A 16,758-nucleotide genomic window follows, 5' to 3' on the forward strand; every position below is an offset into this window, starting at 1 on the left:
CAAAAACCATTTTATGTCACACATGAAGGTACTGAGAGGAAATGGGACCAGAGGGAAGATGATCGGACAGGACAAGGCTGCTGTCCATGTGGATTTCTGATGGACTAAACATTATCAGTGGTCATGGGTTAATCAGGAACAGTCTTGAATGAAAAAAACCCAAACCCATGATCTACTGCCTGCTGAGCAACTGGAAGAGAGGACTACAGCATACAGAGATTTAAGACATGAGCCTGAGCCTAGTCCCATCCCTCTCTGTGCCATTATAAAGGAAGGAACATTGCCATTATATCTAGTAGTGCCTAATGCTCTTCAGTCTTAGCTAGTGCCTTTTATTTTACAAAGAGAACAAAACCAGGACATTTAGCTGTATCACAGAAGTTACCATCAAAAATACACGCTCATAATTAGATTAGAAATGAAAAGTTCTTTTTTTTCCCTCTCTAACTGTGCTCCCAGAAAAGAAGTCTCATAGCAGCTCTAGCTCTGGACAGTGTGTGCACTCTGGTCAGACAGGAATGAGCCAGGAAGTGTTTCTTGCCACTCCAAAACTGTTGTGTAATAGGGGCAGCTACTGAACAACAAGCAATTCATATGGGTTCTGGCATACAGCACTTCACACGTTCTGCTCCTTGTGGCCACAGCGTGTGCCAGGAGTGCATGGAACATTAACAGACAATCCCAAACAGCCACACTGTGTAACTGATACACAATGGCTTGTCATAGTTCAAACACAGCTACATCAATGATCAGGATCTGCTGTTTCCCATCCTCCCTTGGCCATACCTTCAGATACAGAGGTAGAGACCTACAGGCTCACTTTTACTTACCTATCTACACCCATCCACCTTTACTTATAATATGTTTCACCTCTCTCTCCCCAGTCATACACACTTATATAATTATACACACAGAAACATACATTAAAAAAAAAATCTATCGTGTGTGTTTGTTCAGAAACATTCACAGGCCTCAAAACAGGCCAGTGCTTTCTGCACCTGCTATCTATACATACACAACATAAACCCTGGGGATGTACAGAGATGTAGAAATGAATCCACATGTTGGTATAACCATACACACCTACACCATCCCACCACACTGCCTCTATCTATGCAGGCAAATGCAGGGTGCTGGCTAAATGTGTGTCTACTGCACAGCAGGGCCAGCCTACAGGCAAATGTACACACTGCTGGATGCATGTACCTCATCCCTCCCAAAACCAAACAGCTCCTGACTCACCCAGCTCATGTGGAGCTGACAGCCAGTGTTTCATGTACAGGCCAAGAGTGTGTTTGTTTAGGTCCCATTTTCCCCAGCTTGCCCGCCCTCCCCATCTCTGTGCTCTGGGACTGGGAACAAACAGTGCTGCGGGACTGGAACACTATCACAAAGGGCAGGTGAGGGCTCGCCTGTTGCCAGGGCATCCCTGTGGGCTGGTGTCACGTATCACTGGCCTGCTTTGTCTAGCCCCTGCTATCACCTGGAACACCAAAAGGGGAGTAAATAACAGCAACTGCTGAATCTACTGCCACGTGTAAATAGGACCTAGGTAGGCACTGGCTGTGGTGTGTTGACACTCATTACCCTGGTTACCACAAACAAGCTTCCATGTGGGTACAAATTCTTTATGTATTCAAAGCTGAAAAGTTTTGCCTTGGCTACTGTGGCTGTTTTCCTGCAGTGGGAGGGAACAGCACCCAGAGGAACTACTTTTTGTTGCCTTTCTTGTTTAGTGATTTAATTACCTCTTAAGTGTAACTTGCAGGTTCTAACTTATGGCATTCTTGGCCTGGACACAGGATGCACCACATGAGAAAGGGAACAAAACTCACCTAGTCTGCCACATTCTTCCCGCTTGGTAAAATACTTGAAGCCGTTGGCTGCCCTTCTCTCTGCCTTCTCATGTTTTTTCACATGCCAGGGCAGCTTGGTGGTGATGTTAGTCACGAAGTAGCAGCCAGGACGCAGACAGTGGTAATGCCCTCGCATCCGGAACTCACAGTGCTAGAAGGGAGCACACAGGCATGGTGCTTTAGGCAGGTCTAAAACAAATGCACTCTCACTTGCCGGCTACTCATGGTGTCCCTTCTGAGGTGTCAGAGAGGCCTGCACTGATACCCCAGATCCCATTTTATCTTCCACAACCTGCCATGCACCTTGTTCCCTCTCAAGTCTTTTTGCATTGCTGTTGTGTACTCTGTAATACACTATTCTACGCTGAAATATTGCAAGCCTTACTCATGGCTTTCCCTGGATTCATCACAGATTTTTATTCTATTTCATCCTGTGTCTCTCAGATCATTCTAGTTCCCTTGTCCACTTCACCCAAGTCAAAGAAACACAAAAGCATCACTATTTCCCATTTGATAGAAACCAAACGTTCTTCCAGACCATGTAATTATGACTTTCATGGTTGTGTAGTAATGCCAAGAATGCCACACACAGCCTCACTTCCCGTCAGTCTACTTGATCCTTCTTCTCCCAGATCCTGCCAGAACACTGCTCTGGAATGGCTCTTACCTGGTTTGGACAGAGACACTGCAGGGAGTAGTAAGCAAACTGGTCTCGCACATTCACCAGATTATTGTTGGGGTTGATGTGGTCCAGGCAGTGGGATTCTGCTTTGCCAGAGGTTTTGCACACATACTTGCAGTTTCCAAAGAGACAGTGGAAGTGGAATTTGTTGGCATACTTGCAGTCTGTTGCCAAGCAGGGATCACTGGAATACATCCAAAATCCAATCATCACCTTCACTCATTGCACACATTTGTTTCTTTGACAAAATTTAATTCAAGGGGAGCCCAGCTGAAGCCTCTGTTCCAAACGTGGCCCACAGATTTCCCATAGCCACCTTCCTCTTCAGGGAAATTGAAGCTGGCAACATTAGTGCAGTTCCACCCAGCTACTGCACTTTCTTGATTAGGATTATTAGAACACAGCAATGCACAGTGGGTTCTGTAGTCTTTGAGGGCCACTCTTCCAATTTAAAGTTCAAAGGAAACACAACTCTTGGGTGTGGCCACTGCAGGATGCCAGGGCTTCCCCTGATCTGAAAAAACCAGCACTGCCGGTCTCATCAGCTAAATGGGTTTGGTACCTTCCACCCCCCACTCAGTCCATGAATTTCTGGCCCAATAACCCTTCATTGTCAAAAACACTGCAAAGACACCTGTATTTCTGCACAGCTCTTGCAAGGGATAAAACACGGATCTTCTAAACTCATGCCTAAAATTGCTCTTAGATGCACTCAAAAATCTTAAAGCATTTCCTAGACTTTACAGAAGTACATTTTCTGTGAGGTCAAGCCCAGACTACTTTCTAGACAGGTTTGTCAGTGGGTGAACAGAAGTGTAGTACTGCAGCTCTGATGAGAAGTACAGAGCGGACTGCAAGGCTGGGGAGGATAGAAGGAGGCAAACAGCAGCTAAAACTTACTTCTCCTGGAACTGGAGAAATCCAGGTTTGACCTGAGGCTTGGCATTCTCCAGGGAAGTCGTTGCCAAGGGTGAAGCTGCCAGGTTAGGCACTGATGCTGGGATCTGAGGCATCTGGGGTATGGTTGAAGCCAGCTGCTTCCAAGCAAGTAGTGTGGGGGCAGAGGGCACAGCAGCTGGATTTGGAGTGGGCACGTCAAGGGCAGGAGCGCTGGCCATGGTGGCAGAAGTAGCAGATGGTGACGAAGGGGCCAGTGAAGCCTTATTCTCAGTAGCAGTTGAGAAGGGAGACTCAGAGTTGCTTTTCACAGTTCCACCCTCAGTTCGGAAGTGAAAACTGCAAAACATCATATTAATTCAGACATAAATTCTTGACCATTTCATGTAATTTGATTAAACATCAACAAGAATGTGGCAGAAGCCTGTAAACAAATTGGTGTTGATAAATCCTAAAAGGGGCTCTGGAGACTTTAAGATTTAGGGCCCTCCTAACCCATCTATGAAGAGAAGGGAATTCATTAGGATGGGTGGAGACAGGTGCCAAACCATGTTAAAATCAGAGAAACGCAAGAATCGCTGCAGCCACTGAGATCAGCTGTGGGGCAGCTTCTCAGGGCTGTTGGGAGAAGCCAGTAATTTCCTGCAGTGAAACACAGGGAACCATCCAACAGGAGAGACCAACTGTGCTAACAGATCTATCTTAAAATTTGCAACATCTCCTTCCCTATAACCCCTTCAGACTCAGGCACATGAATGGCCACTGAAGGCCTTACTCATTCTTTACTTGGACGTTCTATTGCCTTTAAAAGGAACTTGGGGTGGTCTTGAACTGTAGTGTGCATTGTAGAGCTCTCTCAAGCTTCCCAAGCCTCCTGCTCTCCTACTTACTTGGCGTGCTTAATGGCTCCATCCAGGGTGCTGAAGAGGGCTCCACATTCCTCTACCACACAATGGAAATGCACCTTATGGAGAAAGTCACACTGGGCATCACAGAAATCCTTGGTGCCAAACCTGGCCAAAACAGACAAGTAGACATCTTAGGGAAGGCCTCAGGAGAGAAGTAGAGTTGGAACAGACATTTTTTTCTGTGTTTTTCAACTCTATTAGCATTCCCACAAACAAGAAGCATTCCAGGGAACCTAGATCCAGAATCCACCCACCCCCTGCCCTGGACGAGAGGGTATCCCACAGATGGGAAAGATGAAGCATCACCTATGTGGCAACTACAGCCTGGACTGCAGAAATACTGCACAGCACCATCCCTGATGTACAGAACAACAACCCTGACATGCAAACCCCAGAGCAAAACCCACCACGTTATCCAAGATATGGCTTGTGTCATCTTGGAGCAAATGGCCAAGAGGACAAAACCAGCTCAGCGTGGTGTCACTGCTCACCTACTGCTGAGATTCTCTGGACTGAGTAAGTGCAGCACAAATACATGTGATTTCAGGAAACTCCAGAATCACAGGGAATCAAGAAAACAAGTAAGACATACTGGCAGGAAGGATTTGAAACTTAACAAGGGAATCTTGCATAATTAAGGCTCAACAAACTACAGTTGCTCTGATGAGCAGGAAAGCAAGAAACAAACAGCAGCCTGTATGGTCCCAGGAGGGACCTCTCACCAATGGGAGGGTAAAGGAAAGAGGAAAAACTTGTACTGGAGAAGGAAGGTCTGTGGATATACAATATGTGCTGTCAGTTGTGGCTTGCAGGGAGAAGAGGAAGGAAAGTAATTGTGTGGTAAGAGAAAAGAAACCAAGTTATTGCAAACTAAAGGGGCTGTTTTATCAGAGATGAGAAGCGTCGAACCTAGAAAGAAGGCCCCCCACAAAAAGAGAGGTGATGAATCAAAAATGGCTGCATAATAAAACTTGCTTTGGATTAAAAAAACTAAAGACAAAACAGAGAATTTGGGATGAAGACCTTCTAGAAGAGCAGATAAGGGGACTCATTCAAACAATATAAAAATGCACAAATCAGTCAGTCTGGGTGATGTATGTCCTGAAGTGCAATGGAAATTAACTCCCCAACTGATTACATTACCATTTGCTGGTTTTTAAGCCATAGAGAAGTGGGAGGTACTACATAACTGGAAAAAAAATAAAAATTAAACAGTCAAGGTACTGGTTCTTTCGGAGAAAAAAAAGACAAGTCATCTTCGGCAATTATCATACCTCTGGCCTTAACTTCTCCTTCCAGTAAAGTAATGGAACAAATATTAAGAGGGAGGAGAAAATCATTAAACATCTAGAGGATAAAGGAACCATGAGCAATAAACAGCATCAGGATTATAAAGAATAAATCTTGCCAGACAAATGTAATTGCTTGTTTTGATAGAATTACAAAATTAGTGGATGAAGGGATGCAATATATTTGGATTTTAGTAAAGCATTTGATTCAGTCTTGCATATGCTTGGAATTAATTCCAATTGGCCTGGATGTCATGCCACCTCACGGCTTGAAACTGGCTGAGGAACCATAAATGAAAGCTGGTGACAACCAGCACCACACTGAGCTGGGAGGAGGAGGCAACGAGTGCTGAGAGGAGGACTTGGGTTAGTCTGAGTTTATTTAACATCTTCATTAGTAATCTAGGAGTAAACAGTGTGTTTATGAAATTCACAAAGATACTAAACTGGGAGGAGGTGGAAATACCAGTGCAAGAGGAGAAAAAGAGCACAGAGAGGTCTGGCAAGACAAGGGAGAACGTTCAGAACAGGAGAATCATGTTTGGAAACACACAAGAAATACACCTGGGTGTGGGAGGTGTTTTATACATTGGGGACTCACCAAACAACATTAAAAGCAATTCTATGTCACAGCGGACAATAAAAATGGTACTCTACATTACTCTGTATAGATACAAACAAATTGTGAGCTGCCTATTTGGGAGCAGGAAGCTTGTTCTGTCATGGGGGGCAATTCTGCACCATCCAGGGAACAACAAGAAAGCAACAGGACGCGCAGGCAGAAGGGACTAATCCAGAGTCATATTAAAGGAAGTAAGTAAGCCTGGTTAAATGGAATGCTGAAAGTCTGTGACTGTCTGAAGGGGCTGAACTCCAGCTGCAGAGAGGAATGATCTGCTGTGGTTCAAGGGGATATAAACAGAGCTGCAACAAAGCTACAAAAAGGGAAATTCAGGCAGCATACTATGGAAAAAGTTGTGACATTGAAACTTACTAGGTGGTAGAATAATGCTCCCAGAAACAAGAAAATAGCCACACTGCCTGGCAGAATTACAACCAGACTGGACAAAATGCAAATAGAGTTCAGGAAAGGATCTCACACCAGCCAGGGGCTGAGGGACTAGAAGATTTTCTAGTTTTCTCCATTAAAGCCTGTGATTTATAAAGTGTGTGCTGGCATTTGTAGGTGACTCTCTGTGTCAGAGCACAAATCTGTGTGTCTGCCTGGGTATATCTGTGTGTGCTCAAAGCACGTGTCTGGGCATGTATGTGCATGTGTCTGTACGTGGGTGAGCTTTTTATCTGTTCCATTTTCTTTTTGAGTCTCCTTTCCTACAACAAAAGCAGCAGAAATCATCCCAGCTCCCATACCCCTTTACTTATTCCCATGCCTCTACATCCCCAAAACTTGTTTTGTTTCAGCGGCCTGCTCAGAGGAAATGCCACAGGAAGCATGTAAGGCTCCAATGACCTGCGTGTAATACCTGGCCATGGTCTCACACAGGTCCAGTGCTAAGAGCACAACTGCACTGGGTCCCCTGGGCTTGCAGAAGTCCAGGATAACAGAACTACATGAAGATCTGTGCTTGTACTTGGTTCTCAAGATCTCTTTGCAAAATAATTCTATGTGGGCAGGTATTTCTTACCAGACATTAACACCTGGTGCAGGTAGCTACAGCCAAGGGCTAAATGTGCTCCAGGTGATCGGTGTCTGACAGAATTAGGCCTTTACATTCAACAAAACTCTGTGTTGAGGGTGAACAGACACTTTGCAAAGGAAGCACTTTTCCCTTTCCTCTATTCTGAGTTCCATGCCCTCCTTACCGGCGCAGGTACATCTTCCACGGCTCAGAGAGCTTCTCTTGGACAAGTGCCTTCACTGCCTTGCCCAAGTACTGGGTTGGCTCCCCAGCCCCAGCCTGGCTGCCTTCGCCTTCAGTCTTAATGTTCAGCAGGTTGCCAAGGCTGGCACTGGTCTTGGACATCTGGAACAAGAACACAGACACTGCATCAAGCCCAGCACACAGACACTGACACCCTCAGGACTGTCCCACAGAGAGCGGTGTCTTCAAAGATTAAAAGACAAGACAAAAAGTCTGTGCAGGCTGCTCCAGCTGCATCAGCAAAACTTAGTAACACCTCACTCTACTCCATCTTCCACCCAACTATCATAAAGCACTCAGGTGTCCATTGAATATTCATGGCTCTTGTTAAAGTAATGAAGCATCATGTCTACTTTATTCATGAGGAAACTGAGGTGAAGAAAGACATCCCTATTTGACTATGGAAAAGGTGTGTGGACTTCAACCATAACAGCCCTGTGTAGCTCCTACAAATTGCTGGTGGTAGAACTGGTAAGCTCTAGTTTGTTCAGTCATCTTATCCCGGCCACAAGGATATCTCCTTTAAAGTGACTATCAGGTATGTGTGAGGGTGGAGGGATGAAAATTTCATTCAACTGAGGAAAAATTTTGTCTCAAGTTCCTGGAAAATTCTTATTAACTTCAATATAAAATCATGTCACTTTTCTGTGCTAAATGGGAAACATCTTTCATGAAGCAGGACTTGGACTCGCAATCTGCATTGCATGAAAGGCTTCAAATAGAATCTACACAGAGAAGGTTTAGAAATCCAGGTGTATGATGTGCAGGATAGAAAAATGAAGTTACTCAAGCCTGCCTAGAGGGAAAAATTTTTTTCAGAATAAATGTACAATTTCCTAGACTCTTCCTTTCTCTGTTGTGCTCTCAATTACCTCCAGTAACAACAGAGAGTTTCACAGCATGAATAAAATGCAGGATCAGGCCCAATAATTGCACTGAAAACTCCACCCACTTGAGGGTCTCGAAGCCCTTTAAAAATATCAGTTAATTAAGCCTGACAGCCCCCTAAATAAACTGCAATAGGCTACAGGAATCCTGGTTATTTGAGGCTCTCTTAATGCCCCCTGAAGGTAAAGCCCCTGCTGCTGTGTGGAGACTGCAACTCTTTATGGCTGGAATCAGAAATTCAGGTCGTGTGTTTCCACTGGTAATTCCATTTCTGTAAAGGGTTCTTTTTCCTAGAAAAACAATGAAGGATTCCCCCATGGACAGAAATTGTGTGCAGCAAGAGGAAGAAGCAAGTGTGATGTGTTCCTGAGCAGACTGAGCTTGACTCTGCAATCTTTGGTCTTGGAGTTGGTTCCATCAATCACACACATGGTAGGTTCTACGCTTTGCTGCTTTATCTGATTGGTTAATCCCCTTCCTTTAACCTGACTCCTAGTTTGCACCTGTGCTACGTTTGCTTTGCACAACTGAAAGAACCTTATGTCAGACTGCACACAAAGAAATGCTTTTCTCTAAACATATATTTAAACCACATATTATCCTGGAGATTTTCAAATGAAGTCTCCACTGAAAGAGCATTTCCCTGATCTGGGACCTTCGGAACGACTCATGACCCCAGAGAGCAGAGTTACTAAATACATTAGCTCACTAAAGAAAGACCTGCGTATTTGGAAACACTAAAGGGACAATACAAAGGAACAAATAAGAAATCAAATTTAAAAGGGAAAATCAAAACCCCAGTGTAACAGAGAGCCAATGGAGGAGAAAAGTGACATAAAGATAAATGCAAAAATTAAGTAACACAGAGGAAAACAGTGGTAAGAAAGAAAGGAGGTGGGAGATTACCAGGCAAAGTCAGTTTGCCCTCTCTTGAGGGTTATACAGCCTTGATGCATGTAATGCCCAGAGCCAAGGGGATGGCAATAGCTATGCCTGTAAAACCTATCACATAGCAGAATATTAAAGCATGGCTCAAAGGGTGCCCTGATCTCTACTGCAGTTGTATACAGCCACAAAATTAATCTTGGTACAGTAGAATTTATCATGTGGAAGAGAAATATATATTTGAGATGATGTATAATTTAAGGAAAAAGTAAGGAAAAAGAAAATGTGCATTATCTAAAATAAATATTCTAGAACACAGTAAAGGGGACTCTGTTAGACACTATTACTCACACCAGAAAGACAGAAATTGATGATTTTGGCTTAAAACTTCTAATTTTTTCTTCTCTTTCATAAAAACAGATTATTCTCTCTCTCCCCAAATGAAGGAAAACGTTTTTAAGTAAGTAAACAAAATGAGTAACTATAAAAGAGGAGAGAGAGAGAAGTTGCCAGGTTCTGGAAACAAAAACAAAACAAAAGAAAACAAACCAAAACCCCCCAAAACCCCAACAAAAAACCCCAAACAAACAAACAAAAACCAAACAAAAAAAAGGAAAAGAAAAGAGATCTTTTGGAGCCCTCCTCTGTCTAGAAAGGATGGGAAGAAAAAAGGTGTCAGAGGCTGCAATATATTTCTTCAGCCAGTTCATTAAATTAATTCGTAAGCAGTGGCTCTGAAATTATACCCGATGAAAAATGGTCTCAAAATTTAAATGGTACAAACTCATCTTATTAGAGGCAAAACATTAAAAAACAAACGCATCTCTTCCCCCCCTTGCCCGCTATCGCAGCTTTAATTTCTCTTGGTGGGGGGAATGAAAGGCGTTTGATGGATGGCTCTTACCTTATTCATAAGCGAGGATAAAAGAGATGAATTTGCCGAGACTGTGTGGCCATTTGATTCATTACTGAAACACACAAACCAACAGGGTTTAGTTAAGATGTGCACAGGGACTGTAAGCGCTGAGATTAATCCTTCTCCCTTCAAGCTGCCTCACTCCTCACCTACTATATCCAGAGGAAAAGAATGATGCCAACCCTCTCTTGGGCAGGCCAAACTCACTTACTTGTGATAGCCAAGAGGGAGAGAAAGAGGGTCCCAGGTCTGCAGAATTTAGTTCTTTCAACTACTAAATGGCCCAGACCTCTTCCCCCAGTGTTCACTCCATCACACTTCATTTGCTAACTCATGACCTCCCCCAGGTTTTACCCCTTCATCCCATTAGAACTTTCAGAAATATCACAAAAATACCACAAAAGCAGGGGGGATGTTGATGAAGGCTCATACTTCCAGGGATATGGGTCCCCTGGGCAGTAAGGAAGGCAAGGCAATCAATCCTGCACTGAAAGACAGCCTTAGGATCTCTGCAGTTGGCTCCAAGTGCTGGACTTCAAAAGGGAGGCTTGTTTAAATAAGGTATGGACAGGAATGGGTACAAAGGTCACAGTGGAGCTAACTTATCCCCAGGATCAGCTCCTCTGCACTTTTTCCACATGGCACAATCCCCAAACACTCCTGTTCTCAGTAGAGATGCTGGGCAAGTGGGACACATGCTTTGAAATAGATGCATTCACATCTGCACAACCATCACCATAACTACAGACCAGCCTATGCCAGATCCAGAGAGGACTTAGCCTGACACCCAGCTGTTTTATGTGTCCAGTTTCTCTGGAATGTGCTTCTCTTAGCCCTGGTTCAACAGACTACAGCACTGCAAATGCTGCTGCTAAGAGTGTGCTGAGGTGTGGCACTGGGGCAGCTTCAATCAGCAATTGGTGACAAGAGGACTAAGTGAAAATAGCTTTGCCAGTGGCTCGACCTTCAGAAGGGAGCACAAGAGGTGAAGCTCTTGTTGAAGAGTCAGTAGGTGCCTGTGAACCCAAAAAGCCATCTGGAGAACATACACTTGATGGGGAACAGAGTGAGCCTGCCTGCCTCCAGTTTTGGGGTGTCCAACTCAACCACTGTGAAACTGCCTTTTCACCAACATGCTCTGTCCTCTTGAATTACATGTATGGAAACTGCCCAGCCTGATGCTGGGAAGGGTTGAGCATGTCTGCTTGCCCACTGCTCTCACCCATGGTCCTTGATGCTCAGGTCCAAGCTGTGCTCCTGCAAGGGGTCCTGACTGGTGGCAGATGACGGTCCCACGGCCTCCGCAGGCTCCTGCTTCACCTGGACTGGATTGAACCGTCCGGGAGGTGCTGGTTGTCCATTCCCTGCTCAAGAAAGACATAGAAATTAAATGCTAAAAATAAATTAAAAGCGTGGGTCTAAAATGAGGTTACAATGGCAAATAAGTAAGTTAAATCGTTGGCATCAGTGCCTAAATGGAAAAAGCAAAGAAAAAGTGGGGGGGGAGGGAAGTACTGGGATTGCTGGTCAGCGTTTATTGCCAAGTTGACATGATGGGTTCTGACGTCCACTCCAGCGTGGAAATTCTTCAAGTGATAATTATTGCAAAATTATGTCAAAGTTGTCCAGGCTATGGGCCCTTTAAAGGAGAAGGGCGGAAGGAGCGTGGGGGAGACCTGATTCTCTGCACAAACTGTCATAACTAATTTGCAGGGCTGCCTCTTAAGCGTTTATTAAAGACTCTGTTAATGCTGAGGCAATGTGGCAGCTTTCGACTGCTAGTCAAGCCCCCTTCCTCGTCCCCAATCCCAGCGTTGCCGTAGAGACAGCGCTGGCCCGACACTGCGCCTGCCCAGCAGGAGCATCTGCCCTGCCGGGACTATCGAAGGTGACAGCAACGGGACCGGTTCAAACTGCGCGACCTCTTGCCACTGCCTTCTCCATGTCCCCACAAAAAGGGGGAGTGCTTCTTTTTAGGGAGGAGGTTTAGTGCCGAGCCCATGAAAGAAGAATTCAGACTGAAGGAAGAGAGGAAAAGAGGAAGGGGTGGGGGACGCAGGAAAGAGAACAAATTAAAGAAAAAAAAATTAGGAAAAACAGCAAAGAAAAAAGGAGGGGAAAAAAGTTGCTGACAGGAACATGTCTGCAGAGCTTTTTTCCACAATCCCCAAGTGACTAAAATATTAATTTACCCTCCGGCAGTACAGCTGACGGCGAGCTGCTTCTCAGACAGCAAGTGGCATTTTATTAAAAAATAAAGGAAAATAGTTCCCTCAATGACCTTTCTCTGCTTTAGGAAACAATTTTTCAAACAATAATTTTAAAAGTATGTGAAAGTTCCCCTCCCTCTTTAATCAGATCACTTCCTTCTACTCCCCCGTTTGCTCTTGGGAAGATAGGGCCATCAGCAAGTGCTCCCAGTCCCATGGGCTCCGGGCTTTCCACGCCCCAGGAAGGAGCCTGGGGACAGCCCAGTGCCTTGGGGTGCTGCCAGGCACAGCCTCCCTTTCACGGCCCCTTGCTGCCCACCATGAGCTGATGTTCAGCAGACTGGGGAGGTTCCCTGTGCTGTCATGGGAACCCCACATCCATCTGTCAGAGCTGGGATTGAGCTATGACCTGCCTCAGGTCTAGGTGGCAGCAGGAAGAGCTCTGGGCTGCCCCAGGGGACTTCCCCTTCCCATCTTTTACCCCTCAGGTAGTGCAGGGTAGTGCAGGGAGAGGGGAAAATAGCTTGCAAGAACTGACCAAAAGGAAAGTCCCGTTTGTAGACTGTACCAACACTATCCCCAAACCCACAGCTGGGACAACAAAGCTGAAGCACAGAACAGCCCCCCAGCTCAGAAAAACAACTGACCATGGGCTACAGGACCTTCAACACCAGGCCCAGCTAAAGCTCAATACAGTCTAAGTAGAGTCTGCAAGTACTGGCTAAGGTATTTTTTTTTTCATTTCCATTTGCAATACAGTGCCTCTCTCTTTTCAGCCTATAGACAATTACACATGGCAACACTCTTCAGCTCTGGTTAGAGCCTACTCCCTTCATGGGCAAAGATGTTTCTTGCCTCTCTTCTGGCCATGTGGGTATAGCCAGCTTCCACAGAAAACCATGGTAAGACTGCCCTCTGTAAGGGTTAATTAGATAAAACCAAATTTATTCTCCCATTTATTTCCTTTTACTACTCCCTCCCCAACTGCAGTCCCATGGACAACTGGGTGGCTTCTCATTCACTCTCCCCCAAGTCATCAGGCACTGCTCTGCCTCCCACCACTATCATAACTGATGAGGTAACTCACCTGCTTCAAGTGCCACAGAGGGCTTGAGTGCAGCTGCTGCCAGCCTGGCCATCATAGGAGAGATTAATCCCTTGCTAGCAGAGATCCTTTCCATTATAGAGGCTGCTGGAGCAGGAGAAGAAGTAGCCACTGGATCACCAGATCCTGAAACTGCCTGGGATGAGGAATCTGTAGGAGCAGATGATGTTGGATTGGTGCCAGAAGAACCAGCAGTCATCAGATTAGCCGAGCTGGCAGGAAGTGGTGTAGAGACCCGACTAGGGATGATGGGAAAGAAGGATCCAGCTGTTCCAGGAAGGGCTGAGTTGGAGAGTGCCAGGGCCAAGGGTATATTGCTGGGAAGAGCCTGGGAAAGCAGGCCAGAGATCTTTGTGGCTGGTGTCATGCTGTTGGCAGACTTGGTGGCCTGTGAGGAAGCAAGCTCAGCCACAGAGGAGGGTGCAGCTGGGACGATGAGAGAAACGGAAGACTGTTGACTGGTTGGGGAGGCACTCAGGCTGGAGTTCTTGGAGCTCATGGCAGAGAAGTCAATAAGGTCATCGTTACTGGACTCCTCTTGCTCGTTATCCTTGGAGCCCAGGAGTGAGGCAGGCAGGCCCAGCACTCCCGAGCTCCGGATGTGCCGGCGCTCGTGTTTGCGTTTATGGGAAGTCATCTGGCTGGTGGAGGTGAAGGTGAAGCCACAGCCTGCCCTTATGCAATGGAAGTGGTTGGTGGCCTTGCTGTAGACACAGCCCTCATACTTGCATTCCTCGTACTTGTAGAACTTCTTGAAGCCATCCTTGGCATAGGCATCATCTTTGATGTGGTAGCTCTTGTGCTTCTCAATGTCACACTTGTTCTTGAAGGTGAATGTACACCCAGGTCTCCTGCAAGGACATCGAGAACAGGGTGGTTGGCTGTGTAGGCAGAGCTGCTGTGTCCTGCCTCCCTCTAGGACAAGGACTGGGGTCAGAATGAGACAACTCCCCCAGCTATAGAGGGGCTGAGGAGTTGTCTGTGGGTTAACCTGGGACACCCAGGCAAGCAGATATGCTGCCATGTGGGAGAGCTGGGAAGCTCACTTTACCCTGCAGAACAGTCACAGGAACATGGGAATACAGGCACCCTCCACTAAAACTTCCAACAAAACAGCAGGTAAAGGGGACTAAGGCACAAACTGTGCTTTCCTACTCTTCCTGAGAACATAAGAAATCAATAGAAGAGCAGTTGTGTACAGAAGGCTAAGTCTGGCCCCAAAAGGGATCAGCTGGCTGGAGAGAACCCTACCATAGAAGTGCCATTAGCAGTGTATTAATGGCCTACTTCAGTTGCGCTCTGAAGAGCACTGTGATCTCTTTCCCAAATGATTCTAGGCTCTATTTTCTAGTGGGTATCGTCTCCTCAGATCATACTCCTGCCTTCAGAGTGGTCTGTGGTATGATCCTGGAAATCATGTCTGCCCTAGTATATGAGCCCTCTCAGGAGCAGTACTGAGAAGGTCACAGCAGGGCAAATCAAGTCCCTGTGCATACTCCTGAAATTACGACTTGGCAGAAGGAGGCAAACAGACCACACAGCTCTGAGGCAGGACTCCTCTCCTTCCCTGCTGTCTCACCTGCAATGGAAGTGAGTGGTTTTCTGCCCGTAGAACTGGCATTCCACAGTGCCGCAGTCCTCCGTGGCACGGAACCGCTGGAACCCGTCGTTGATGAGCTGCGTGTTCTTCTTGTGAAAGTTCTCATGGGTCATCACATCAGAGGTGCTTGTATAGACCTTGTTACAACCCACCTACCCCAGGCCCAAAGAGGAGTCATCAGCACAGCAGTTTAACAGCCTGACATTATTACCAGCAGCAATAAATACATGAGCAGCACACGTATATTTAATAGTTCCATTTGTGTGCTTCTCCTAGGGGTTTTAAGTCATCACTTTAATTCCCAATCTAAAGACTGATAGAGCATAGAGCAGTTGTGGAAAGAAACAAAAACCTAACCCAAACCAACTCTCTGGGCATGAAACAGCAAGAAAAAAAGGGAGGATCAGAGGGATAAAACACCAGCTCGAGATAATCATGCCTGCTTGGGGAAGCAGTTAGTAGGGTTCCTGCTCTTAAGGAGAGCAGAACACTAACAGATGCTGTTGCTTTTTGTTATCTTGGAGTGACACAGAACAAAGTAGGATTTCATCTATTTAGGGAATACAAAATTGAGTGGGAATAAGTTATTTACTTCTTTAGTCCTTCTGGGAGGTAAGGCATGCTGGTGCAACATGAGGCCAACCAATCTTTTGAGCTTGTAATAAACGGTTTCATTCTAGCAAAACTTAAACCCCATGTTCAGCTGATTTTAGCAAACTGGTGACTTTTTTTCCCTGTCACTGTTCAAGACTCCCACTTCAATACTTTTAAACTGGTGCAGCGAATGAGAATGGTGTGACGAGGATGGAATGCTGAAAACCTGCTTTCCTCTGGGTAAAGCGGGGCAACTTTGCCATATTGAGTAAAAACCCACTGGAATCTGAAAACGTCCTCAGCTCTGCTGAGGGAGGATTTTTTTCTTTTCTTCTAGCACAACATGTGCCAATGCCTGCACCATCTCAGAAACGAAGAGAAGGAAAACACCACCCCTTAGTTCAGCCCAGGTTGATTCAAACAGGCAATAACAAAACCCATGACAAATACCCAGGGAAAAAAATAAAAAGGATCTCCAGCTATTTCCAATATAAAAGAGCCTCTCTCTCTCCACACTGACACCTTGAAAAAAGACAGGCCCTGCATGGCATTAAAAAAAAGAATTAAACAAAAGCGTCCTTAGGAATAATTTGCAATGCAGCTCTTGGTGCGAAAGCCTAAAAAAATGTCAGTTTATATAAACAACTAACTGAATTTTATCCACACCAATTATGGACATAAAGAAAAAAACCCCCATGTGATGGATGGCACAAATTCTGCCATTTAAGCAGTATTTTCTTTAATTGGGAGTTTATATTCTGACACCTTTCCTGTAAGACACTGCTTACATGGGCATTACTTTACTGGGAGACGGTGGGCACAGGATGGAATTAGCCATATATAGTTGTGTAAGCGAGGGTCTCTATTTGAACTCGGAGTGACTTAAAGCTGTGAAACACTCCTCGTACTCTAAAAAATCAAACAAATCCCACCCTGCTCAACTGAAGAAACTAAACAACCAATATTATGGAAGCGTAACAGAAAATGTCCTTGAGAGAAAGACACGTGAAGTTCCCAATTTATCAAATGCTGTAAGCACATGCTT

General features: G+C 45.4%; 1 protein-coding gene across 4 annotated transcripts in view; it reads right to left on the minus strand.

Annotated features, from left to right (window-relative positions):
- Positions 1-16,758, minus strand: part of CASZ1 (castor zinc finger 1) — a 90,468-nt gene that overhangs the window by 12,989 nt on the left and 60,721 nt on the right. For all 4 annotated transcript variants that reach the window (XM_069034700.1, XM_069034701.1, XM_069034698.1 and 1 more), the window contains 9 exons: positions 15,099-15,271; positions 13,502-14,370; positions 11,427-11,568; positions 10,193-10,256; positions 7,457-7,617; positions 4,326-4,448; positions 3,439-3,774; positions 2,524-2,722; positions 1,836-2,007 (listed from right to left, as the gene is read on the minus strand). In XM_069034700.1, coding sequence (XP_068890801.1) covers positions 1,836-2,007; positions 2,524-2,722; positions 3,439-3,774; positions 4,326-4,448; positions 7,457-7,617; positions 10,193-10,256; positions 11,427-11,568; positions 13,502-14,370; positions 15,099-15,271 — 2,239 coding nt within the window. The remainder of the gene's footprint in view (positions 1-1,835; positions 2,008-2,523; positions 2,723-3,438; positions 3,775-4,325; positions 4,449-7,456; positions 7,618-10,192; positions 10,257-11,426; positions 11,569-13,501; positions 14,371-15,098; positions 15,272-16,758) is intronic.

Source organism: Aphelocoma coerulescens, chromosome 21 (assembly GCF_041296385.1).
Source record: "Aphelocoma coerulescens isolate FSJ_1873_10779 chromosome 21, UR_Acoe_1.0, whole genome shotgun sequence".
Lineage (NCBI taxonomy): Eukaryota > Metazoa > Chordata > Aves > Passeriformes > Corvidae > Aphelocoma > Aphelocoma coerulescens.